Source organism: Festucalex cinctus, chromosome 10 (genome assembly GCF_051991245.1).
Source record: "Festucalex cinctus isolate MCC-2025b chromosome 10, RoL_Fcin_1.0, whole genome shotgun sequence".
Taxonomy (NCBI): domain Eukaryota; kingdom Metazoa; phylum Chordata; class Actinopteri; order Syngnathiformes; family Syngnathidae; genus Festucalex; species Festucalex cinctus.
This window is the reverse complement of record NC_135420.1, coordinates 17055045-17067470: the sequence shown is the minus strand read 5'-3', so window position 1 is coordinate 17067470 and position 12426 is coordinate 17055045. Positions and strand designations below refer to the sequence as shown.

Genomic DNA, 12426 nt, shown 5'->3' with positions numbered 1-12426 from the left:
CATGGGTGTGTTGTTGTTTTTGGGGGTGGGTGGGGTGAAACAAACATTTAAGACTGTACTTGGCTTCCTTATTTTTCCACTTAACACGAGAGGACATGTTTCTGTTTCGACAGCGTGCATTTAGCGGTCCCCGTTACGTCACGAGCCACTGCCTCCCCCTGCGTTTTTTATTCCCTCCTTTTTTTTTGCATAAACGAGGCTGTCGCCTTCCCCAGCGTCTCATTTGAGCCGTGGACACTTCACATGTATGATCGACGGTTAAGCTGGGGGCCCCCACTTCCGAGCCGTTTTCTTTTAGACTTGAAAGATCCGTTATGTAAGTGGGGTAACGGTCTAGAGATGCGACATTACGTAGCTGCGGCGTAACAGCAAAACAGTCGCGTGCTGTCGGTCGCTGCTCTTTATGGACCCTGTTTGTAATTTATTTCGCGTTCGGGAGACTTTCGTGCAACGGCTGCCACTGCCAATGCTCGTCTTTTCCCTGTGGACTGATTTTTAAGTTAGCTTGATAGCTAACCAGCAACACGCCGCGCTCCTGCCGGTGAACTGACCGCGTGCGCAACGGAATGATGATGACGGTGATGATGATGATGGTGAGAGGAAACCTGCGCGCCGTGGTCCATGGCTCCTGTTAATTGCCTTTTAAATGGTCACATTTTTGCTATGGTTATCGCTGGTGTGTCTGCGGAGACGAGAAGATAAGAAGAAATCATCCCGGGTGAAGAATGAGCGGGCCCATGCCTTAAAAATATGAACAAAGAATAAGGCTACCCGACCGAGACAGCGGGGAGTCAGATCAAGCTTTTCTTTTTTATTTTAAGTCAGCTAGCAAGCTTGTTAGCGGATTAGCCACACGGCCCGGACTCTAGAGGGATCTTTGCATCCCGTATTTGGAGTACCCCCACTCCCCACCGCTTTTTAATTTTTTTTTTTTGCTACGTCCTCCGAAGCGCCGCGCTACGATGGGCGCTCAAACCGGGGATGTGGAGCCCATGCCGGGGTACTTGGAGCTCATCAGCCGAGCCTCCAGCGTCATGGTGAAAGCGTGGAGAGATTGTAGCCAGTGCGGTGTGGAGCTCACAACACGGACTCTCCTGGATCACGCGTACATCACCTGGACCGAGATTGCCCTGTTCTTCTTTTGCGCCTTTTTGTGGACACAAATCAGGCGGGGGCTGACAGAAAGTCTGTTCAAGGTGGGTGACCGTGAGACACATCATTCCGTAACATCCATAAATGTGGCATTAATTGCTCCCCGAAGGCACTATACAAACACAACAGGTGTGAGCAGTGGGGAGAGCAAGTGTTGGCTAGAAAAAGGATGTGATTTACACAACTGTGAGAAACTCGTATCTGGAGGAAGTGTGCACGTCAAACGCCAAAAGCAGGCCTTGCAAATTACAAATGCATACTCAACTCATTGGACACTTTATTAGGTACACACGCACTAACAAATAAGATGTACCGGTAATACAAACTATTAGGGGTGTGAATTGCCTATACCTGACGATTCGATTCGTATCACGATTCACAGGTCACGATTCGATTCGATACGATTAATCCCGATACAAATTTAAAAGTCGATTGTTGCGATTTTTTCTATTCAAATATAGAAAATGCTAATCAGTAAACTTGTAGAGTGTAAGATTTGTATGAAAATTTATTATTTATTTATCTGAAACTTCAGTCTTATACAGGTTGTAATCTGTTTGATGCTTGAACAGCATTAAAATAAAAATATTAAGGCTTAATGTTTCCGTTCATATTACATTCTTCCATGCTTAAGGTGTGAACCCTAACCCAAAGTAAGACGTTTTGTTGAATATTTTTCCATTAAAAATTGAAGTTTAAAAATCGATTCAGCCCCCTATTGAATCAATTCGAGAATTGCATGATGTAGTATCGCGATATATTGCCGAATCGATTTTTTTTTAACACCCCTACAAACTATGTAAGGTCATTTAGAGCAGTATCTTTCCATTTGTATTTAAGTGATATAGTGATTTGCACTGTTCTGACATTTGTGGTTTGAATTTGGATGATCTGATGATGTAAATGTCAAACTTGGAAACAGCTTTACTGATGCACAAGCACCAGTAGATGACATCATTGCCCCATTTTATACAAAATAAACACAGTTTGCGAGTCCATGGGAGTCATGGCTGCGTTTGGTGCAAATGATGCAACCTACATTTTTCTACTGTCAATTATAAAAGAACGGGACAAGGCAGAAAGGAGGGAGTTTATTCTGCCATTTGGTAGATTCGGTTTATGTATAATTACTGAACATAATATAGTGTTGGTATGAAAATGAGTTAATATTTGTACAATTCTTCCATTTCTATCCATTTTTGGGACCTCCAGAAAAGTCGTGATTTCGCCAGACGCCAGCGAGATGTAGGTCAATGCTTCAATAGTGTTTTGGCCAGCCGGCCCAGCACTAGTTTAATCCGTCCCTAGATTTTGTGCAGAGAAAACTGATCTTATTTACAGTACTTTTACAGCTGTGTGTAGTTTTTTTTAAGTGCTCTATAATGGATTCTTTTGTGTTGGCTTGGTATTAGTCAACAGCCATTTTCGGCTAACACAACTACCACCAAGCATCCATCCATCCATTTACTTGACCGCTTATTCCTCACAAGGGTCGCGAGGGGTGCTGGAGCCTATCTCAGCTGGCTTTGGGCAGTAGGCATGGGACACCCTGGACCGATTGCCAGCCAATCGCAGGGCACACAGAGACGAACAACCATCCACACTTACCACCAAGCATAAACTATGAAATATAAAGTGGATTATTTGAAATAAAATAAACAAACAAACAAAAACTATGAAACTGATCTCAGTTAAGCAGTAATGTTGCATCAGAATCAACAACATCCTGTATTTCACAAGTTCTCTCACTTGTGCTAAAGATTTCTTCCTACTTTTTAAGCTGTTTTTTGTTTTTGTTTTTTTTGCCATCAAGTAGACACCCTCGTCATAAGTCAGGTGCTTAAGGATATGCACTTAGACAAAAAGGCTCGAAGGCCGCCTGTCTTTGCTTCACCCATCCCGTCCTAAGTGCCTCCATCCTGTTGCTTTTACCGAGCAGAGAGGCCCTTCTCATTGTGGCCTCTGGCCTATTTGTTCTACCATCAATATGAGTGGGGAGTGGAGTGTGCACATCTGTTAGATGCGATGGGGAAGATGCTATGCTCTATCTCAGGGCTTTGTGCGTGAAGACAGATGTGACTGTGGCGAATGAGGCCTGTTTTTAAATTTTTTTGTCTCCATGAAGGACGGAGAACAATATCCGTCCGAGTCAATCGTTGTGCTTTTGATTATGGAGTGCTAGGTCGTGCATGCTAGCCCAAGCTTGTGCATGCTGCACAAGTACTGTATTGCTGCAATGTTTCTGAAATCTGCGGTGGGTTGTCAGATGACTCCAACCGCACTTAATTGACCCTGGGCTGAACAAACAAGAATGCTTATTAATTCACAGTGCTTTTATTAATGTGTCAGTTATGATTAAATATGTGGCTTTCACTGTGTGAGTACTGCACACAATCTGAGATGTAGCTGAGCTGTCTTTTGGACAGAATTAATGACATTGAATGCAGTCTGTGTGCAAACACAGTTAATTGGGGTTAAAAGTGTGTGTGCCAGTGGACAAATCCGGTAATAAATTCACTGTTCAATTTTAAATGTGCAGTTGCCATCTTGTAAAGATTTCAGTAATGAGATCTCAGAGAGTGGCAGCACAATTTTAGCTGGGGTGGCTGTGAGACTGAATTTCCTTGATTGACATTGGCGAATATTAACAGTCAATCGATTAACTGTAAAGGTCTTTGTAAATAGAGTAGTAATGTTGTCCTTCATTGGCTAGCAAGTTAGTTTACAGTAGATGGAATCAACAGGGCTGTGCTATTTCAGTCCATTTTTCATCAATTGCTTCAAGATATTAAATTGATCGTTATAAGCCTTTTGCGAATTCAACACTTGTTAATTAGCTTTGCATGTGCCCTCTATATAATTGTAAAGAAAAAACTTATGTTTCTGAATTCTCTTTTCAATTGACTTCAGTTTGACTTCATAGCCACTTCCTAACAAAAGTTACATTACCTTCATGCTTTGGACAAAAGAACCAAGACGCTTTGGCGGGGCCATCTGCCACAACTGCTTGATTAGATTAGAAACAGAGGGTAGTGGGATAAGCAAAGAGACAAAATGGAGTAGCATTTAGCATGTATGCTAGTTGCCTGTTGTCCTTCAATGGGGTGGCAGAAAGACTCACACTTTTTTAACATGGATACTTGTGTAAAAAAAATGATAAAAGTAGAAGTACTGATAACTGTTTTCAAACATTCAGAGCAGGTTACAAGTGGCCAACTAGCTATAGCGCGACCGCCTCACAGTTCAGAAATTGTAGATTCGGATCTCGGCACAGTACAGCAACTAAGTAAACATAGCACTAAGAAGTTACCCCGGGTTTTCACCGGATGCGGTTGCGGTGCGGTCCGGCGACGCAAGCAATTAGATTCCATTCATTCGAATGGTGCAGTTTACACCGCTTGCGGGTGCGTTGCGTGCCGACTGCGGAAGGCCTGCGGCGTGCCGCAAGCCTTCCGCAAGGATAGACCTATTTTCTATTTTTGCCGGACGCCGCAGCGGTAGGCCTCCGGCAAATGGCAAGCTAGCACAAAACACATCGAGCGGGACAGGAAGACCGAGGCAGTTTCAAAATACATTTCCGGTTACCTTTCAGAATAAAACACTCGCCAGCTCCTATTTCGCAAGTTTTTCAGCAAAACGTGACGTGGGCGTCGCCGGGCCATGTGCTCATTCACGGTTTAGACACCAGCGAACATGGACGAGGAGAGGTTTATATTGGAGGTGGAAAACCACAAAATAATATATGACACGGCACATCCTTTTTATAAGGACTGTAATGTATTGTGAGTTTGATGTTCGCGATTGCTTGTTGTGCCCGTCTCGCTTGCCGTACTGAGCGGCAGCCGGACGCGGAAGACAGAAATAAAGAGTGGACCCGCACTGACCCGACTCTCGTTATTAATATACTTTACAAGGACAACCAAAAAAAGGATGCTGCATGGAATCTCATAGCAGAAGAAGAAGAAAAGGTTAAATCAAAAGAAGTTCACCTCTCTTTCTGCTTCTCTGTTGAGCACAGACTTTCTGTATGTTTGTCGTTGTGAAATGCCACATGATCGCGCGCGCGCGGTCCCGCGAGACACGTTGGGAAGTCGGCGGCGACGGAGCTGCCGGACCGCAGCTGTGCGGAGCCGGTGTGGATTGACAAAAAAATTGACCCATCCGGAGCACGCAGTCAAGACGCACCGCACAGCAACCGCACCGCAACCGCACCGCAACCGCACCCGGTGAAAACCCGGGGTTACAGTTACCTGTCACCACTGGTCTGGTGGATTGTCCAGAATTGGGATAACTGTTGATATCAACAAAGATGCTAATTTTACATCATGTGTGTTGTTGTTGTTGTTTTTTTAAATTGCTGTTTTTTGCACCTGCTGCTGACCAATAAGATAAGGGAGCGATCTCACATGGCAAGTGGACTCACGTCAGTTTTTTTTTTTATACCACGTGTAAAGCAATGTGACCAGGAAAATCCAACTAATTTGGAAAAAAAAAAAAAAAGCTATTGGCTCTTAATCTACATAGTCTACATGTAAAATGTGGCATGTTTGGACTGCTAACCTCTATAAATTGTATCCCGATGGCAAACGAGGGCCAGTGGGCTACCAGTACCACCCTACAACCAAATGTGTCCTTTCCATGGCTTTTACTACTTAATCAAATATTAATAGATATAAATCTATAAATGATTCAGTATTACTGTAAGCACACTCCCTCAGACCGAAACCCTAAGCGTTTGAATTTTATGGATGATTTGGTGTTTGTTGATCCAGACACTAAACTAAGTGACACTGTCATTACTCACCAAACTGTGCTTAGCAGCACACTACAAATGTGTAGAAATATTACTGAGACTTTAGACATATCTCTTCCCATAGGTTTCGGTCTACGAGACGAATTGACGCCAGAAACATAGTAGCGATTTTACCAGCTAAAATAACACAATTGAGTAAGTGTGCTGAGTCATTTTTGTCAATTAAACTGACTTTGAAAAGTAATCCGATGGCTCTCGCCAAACTATAATGAGGCACTTGCTTAGCAGCTAGCCGCTAGCTGAAGCCACCACTAAATTCTATTTAAAAAAAAAAGCATTCCTAATCTGCGATTGAAATTGATTTTTAGAATGATATTGTCATAAAGATAAGTCAAGTCAGCTGTTACGCCGCGACGCGCTGCGGGGAAAAACAAAATAAAAGTTCAATTTTCATTTCATTGGACGACAACAAATCTCCTAAACACACGTGGCAAACTTTGTTATGATCCAAAGAAACCAAGTTTGAACTTCTTGGTCATAATTCCAAAAGGTATGTTATTAACAGAGTTGTAAAATGGTCTAATTTTTAATATCTCAAAAACTTGGCACTTGAACAGGAATGGGTAGACTTTTTATGACCATGATGTGCAGCGGGACACTCACTACTCAATAGGGGTGTTAAAAAAAATCGATTCGGCGATATATCGCGATACTACATCGCGCGATTCTCGAATCGATTCAATAATCGGCAGAATCGATTTTTATTTTTTTTTATTTTTTATTTTTTTTATTTTTTATTTTTTATTTTTTTTAGGATTCACACCTTGAGCATGGAAGAATGTTATATGAACGGAACATTAAGCCTTAATATTTTATTTTAATGCTGTTCAAACATGAAACAGATTACAACCTCTATAAGACTGAAATTTCAGATAAATAAATAATACATTTTCATATAAATCTTACACTCTACAAGCTTACTGATTAGTATTTTCTAAATTTGAATGAAAAAAATCGCAACAATCGACTTATAAATTCGTATCGGGATTAATCGGTATCGAATCGAATCGTGACCTGTGAATCGTGATACGAATCGAATCGTCAGGTACTAGGCAATTCACACCCCTACTACTCAATACTGAATTTGTTGATCACATGGAAGTACGGCCAAAGAGGGAAGAGAGAGTAGAGAGCGGAAGGAACAGAGGCCAGAAGTAAGACCTGCTGAGTCAGCATGTCGCCACCAATCATTAACATACTCAAGCATGAGTCCTCGAATCACTTGTGCACCATGCAACTTTCATCACGGGCAGCACATTCTCAACACAAGTAGCCAAATCATTCATGGCTGGAAATCTGTCAGCAGCAGCACTACGGCAGTTTATAACCACTCTCATAAATGTCGCATAATACCCTCACGCACACGTGTTATACACTGAACTGTTAGAGCAGCAGTGTGCTTGCCAGCGTCGCACAGCTTATATCCCCGGGCAAAGCCGAGGCGCAACGAAATAAGTGAAAGCGGCCTCAGGTTGAGCAAGTCTCCCCGACCGCACGATACACGATCACCTTCCTCGTCCGGCTCATTGTTATTGCATTAGAGCCGCAAGGAGAAAGCCGACACTTGAATTGTGGTCAGGGAAAGTGCTTGTCCATTGGGCCAAAAGTGCTCACTCAGGTGGACGTCTTGGAATTCCGACCCCTGAATGAAGTTCAGCTATTGTTAGTTGCATGTATGATACTGTAATCTAATTCCATCACCTGAACGGCACGTGGCATGTGATCCTTGTCCTATATGCGCCTTTGGGTGTCGTCTTCGTCTCCTCTCTTTGAATTGTCCTATAGCAGCGGTCAGCAACCTTTCCTGTCAAAGGAGCCATTTTAGGCCAAATAATTAACAAAAAATCTGTTTGGAGCCGCAAACATTTGAACATTGTGATGACGGAAACATTGTGTTAGTGTTTTAGTTAGTCTGCTGTACTGAGGGCCCAAGAGCTAATTACTGTAGAGCTGCACCACAACACAAAAATATGCAGCATCCAATCCATAGACATTCTTTTCCTTCTACCTTTCGCCTTTTGGATTTTTCTTGTTTTTTTTTTTTTTTTCTTTGTAGTAATATTTTCAGGCTTTGTTTTTCGTACATTTTTATACTTTTCGGCCTTTCTTTCAAATTTCTGATTTTTTTTGGCAGTTTTATGGTCATACAGTATTATAATAATTTTCTGTCCCTCTTCCTCCTTTTTTGGACATTTTATGTCTATTTTTTTACTTTTTTCCCCTGGCTTTTTTTTTTTTTAAATCAATGTTCTCACATTATGTTGTTTTTGGACATTTTATAGATACTTTTTGAACATTTTCTTTCCTGCATTTTCTTAAATCTATTTTATGACTTCTTTAGCAATTTTGTGGACATTTTGTGGTTACTCTTTTAATGTTTTCTTTTCTGTATTTTTTTTTATTATTAAATTCTCTGAAAATTTTAGGCAATTTCATGGACATCTTAGTAATTTTCTGCTTTTCCTCTTCCTTTTCGAACATTTTATGGTCACCTTTAGGACAGTTTTAGGTTATTTTGATTTTTTTTTTTCTTATACCGTTCATCTGTCTTTTTCTAACAACTTACAAATTTGGACATTTATTTTTGAATATTTAAGTTTGAATTTGTTAAAAAATCTATATCATTAATTCATTTAAAGAATATTTTGTGTATATGTTAATTTAAATATATGTAAAACAATATTAATTTTTACAAATTTGTTCAAGATCCACTGGGAGCCACAGCCCCTGTCCTATAGGATCAATCTGTTGGAAGTTAAGTCAAGTCAAGTCATCTTTATTTATATAAGCATAAACTGGATTAGAGATAAAGATGAAGGCGCATATCTTATTGGAATCTATCCAAGGATTCAGCTAAGGCAACATGCTGGAATTGTGCCTGCCTGCAGTTGTTCGGTTCCAGGTGACAGCGCGGGATCCCAGAGGTTAAAGTTAGAACATTGAAAATTGCATTCATACATTCAAAACACAAGGTCTCATGGCAACTCCACAGAATGTTCCCTAAAACTCTCTTTTAAAAATCCGCTTATGCTAATAGTACCTGCATTGTCACTCCAGCTTGCAATGCACATCAACAAACAACAAACAGCTCATGCCATAGAAAAAAAACAAAAACCTCTTACAGCCCACTTACTGAGCACCACCTACTCAGCACTTAACAGTAAACAGTGAGCAAGCGACTAGCTGCTGGCTCAAGTGCCAGAGTGTTGCCTCATTTGGAGAGAAAGTGAAAAAATATTGCATCTTTTAGCAGACGGATCGAAACACCAATGTTGATGTTTTGCGTGTACTACATATTGTACAACACGCGCTGTGAAATCTGCCTCAGTATTTTGCGCATCCAATTCAGTCAGCAGGTGTCTGAAGATTTTATTAGAGCGAAGCAACAAGAGTTGTACGCTTGCCAAACTCACAAAGCAGCCATATTTTCCCCTCCACAATGCAGTATCATGAATCACCACAGTTTGCTGACTGTGATGGTCCTGCACTCCTCCGGGCAGCTGGAATATGCCGTGCAGCCTTGACCGCTCCGGAGTTCCTGTGGTCAGCCACAAAATGATTTTCCTCCGCTGTTGGCCTTATTTACCCCCACACACTCAGGGTGCAGGCTTTCACCAGCCTGGACACGCTCGTTTCCAATTGGGACACTCTGTTATTGCTTATTAAGCGGCGGTAGTCAGTGGAAACACAACTTCATTCTCAGTCAGGAATGACTGATGAATCGGTTGCTCATCTGTTTGGACATGGGAGAGATTTCACAAGAATTCATTATCAGCTTCTCTCATACTATTACTTCACCAAGTATCATGTGATTTATTTTACAGATTGACACATTTTACTCAGAAAAACTTCTTTTTTTTTTCCTGAATAGAGCTAGCAATAGGCAAGCAAGCAGTGCACTCTGTTTTACCTCCGTCCCTTCACGATGCCATACATCAACAATTCACACAATCAACAGAATTTTTAATCCACTAATTGATTAGAGTACACATCCCTAGTATGTTATACATAATTCAATATTTCTTTTGATGTTGGATGTTAGAAACGAAACTAGTTACTGTACATTGATTGTAAGTGACAAAAAAAAAAATGTTAAAACTTCATTTAATGTTTCAAAAACTGCTCCTGCCCAAAATCATACAGTGTATGCCAGGGGTTAGCAACCTTTACTGTCAAAAGAGTCATTTTAGGCCAAATAAATAACAAAAACATTTGACCATTATGATAACGAGAGAGACAGTGTGTTGGTGTTATTCTCGCACTGAGGAACTCGAGAGCTAATTAGCTGCGCCATAAAAAAATAATAATAATAATAATTGTGGGAATCCTGAAGCATTTTTATTTATTTTTTTGAGATTTTAAGGTTACTACGTACTTATGAACATTTTCTTTCCTGCCTTTATTGTTCAATTTTGGGCAATGCAGTGGAATTTTATGGCAATTTTGTGACATTTTATGGCCCCTTTTTGGACATTAATTTTTTTATCTAAATCAATTTATTAAAATAGATTTTTATTTAAAAAATAAAAATATGTAAAAAAAAAAAAGAAAAAAGAAAAGGTTTTTTTTTTCTTTTTTTTTCTTTTTTTTTCTTCTTTTTTTTTTTAAGAAATCCACAGGGAGCCACAGGAGAGTGACTAAAGAGCCACATGTTGCAGGTTGCGGACCCCTGGCATATGCTAATATCTGGTAGCCCATTTATGGGGTTTTACATTATATGTTAGCATTAAGCTAACTGACCTTAGACTAGATGACATAGTTTGGTCACACATTTTGTTATTTACCAAGTTACAAAGTTGATTCCTCTATTGTTTTATGGGTCAGTTTTATAGCACACCTCTAATGGAAGTGACAATTGAACAATTTGAAGCAAGAACGCTTCCCTTTATTTGGTGCTGTGAAAACGTGTAAGAACAGGTCCTAAGGAATACTTTTATCATTTGTTTTAATAAGGTTTTTTTTAGTGATAGTTTACTGTTGATTAGTGTCCTTTTATGGGATGGCATCCACTGATTGAAATTCTGTTGTGCACACTAACAGCAGCTTGGCAGCTCATTCAGATTTTTCACACTCGCCTTTGGAGCGCCTTTCTTTTAATTCACACGCTGATATGAAAGTAAAGCAGCATGACAGTGGACTGGCAGGGCAATTTTGTACAATTGCCGCGTAAGAGAGGCTTTAGACTGGCTACAATGTGACAGCTACTATATAATCATCAGCCTGCGTAAATCTTCTCCAGCTAATACAGAAGAAGTCAGGCCTGTTTGAGACACAACACACATTTGCACACTGCTGTAGTGTTATGTCACGTGACCTGCCTCCTAAGCAGTGTTAATAGCATTAGCGCTCACCAGGGACGCAACCTGCTGGGACGCTAGCAGACATCCATTTAGATTCTCACATGAATGGCCTTTCTGGGATTGAAACTTGCTGTCAAGTGTTTCATGACTGAACAAATACTCAATGTAACTTTTGAATTTAGGGTCCGCAAGATGTGAAAATGAACATCAGGACAATGTGACAGACACGCTAACCGCTAGCTGCGCTGCCATTCGTTTCACAATGTACAGTATGTTTGACCCACTTTAAAGTGTGTTCTTAAGAAAGCTTCTTTATTCACAATGGCGAACTCTTGAACGACCCCTTTACTTGTTGAAGACATACACTCGTCTCATAGTGTCCGACCTCTTTTCTCCGCATGCTATCTGTGGCACAACTTCTGCATTATGAATGACAGCCATATGTCTGCTAACAGGCCAGCGAGACTGAGTGGTTTAAAGATGATTCGAGAATGAAGTCCCTTTCATGTTGCTTTAAATGAGGGTTTTAATTGCATTACTGTGAACAGTTTTTTTCGTCCACATGCGTGATATGAATTATGAGCTACATTTAGAAGTTTGTGATAAAATTGATAAAGAGCTCATGGTTTTACAGCAATGTGATAAAATTAAAAAATAGCACATGATTGTTTAAATACCCCCACTCCTTCCAAATGTGATTTTATTTATAGCATATGGTCTCTTAGTTAGTAGTTGTCAACATTTTTTAGGAATACAAATAATCAAATAATGTGATTTTTTTTTAATGTGAAACAAAAGTAAAAGGGTCAATTATGGAGACGGGCTGGAGTCTATTGTCAATATTGAATTATTTCATTCTATTTTATAATGCAGGAATTTAAACTATTGAAGGTTTTTCCCCTGATTCAATGCATAATGAGTGTTGGGAAATCCATATTACGTAATTTGGCATAGTTGTGGCATTACATAGGATTGAGGAACTTAAGAGGAAATTAGTTCAAGAAGTGAGTCATAGATGAAGCTTAAGATGTTTCCAAAAAGTTGACACTTTTTTCTGCACGTTCATAAGAAGCTGACCAGATGTCCTGTAAATTTGCTTAAGTTGTGACAAATGTGTGGCCAAAAAGCAGCTAAATCAGCAGAGTGTGATATTCCAGAAGG

General features: G+C 40.3%; 1 protein-coding gene across 1 annotated transcript in view; it reads left to right on the top strand.

Moving 5' to 3' along the window:
* The first annotated feature begins 171 nt into the window (after nt 1–171).
* cers1 (ceramide synthase 1) overlaps nt 172–12426 on the top strand; it is a 47302-nt gene continuing 35047 nt past the window's right edge. The window contains exon 1 of the mRNA XM_077534011.1: nt 172–1196. Within this exon, the coding sequence (XP_077390137.1) occupies nt 963–1196 (234 nt within the window). The 5' untranslated portion in view covers nt 172–962. The remainder of the gene's footprint in view (nt 1197–12426) is intronic.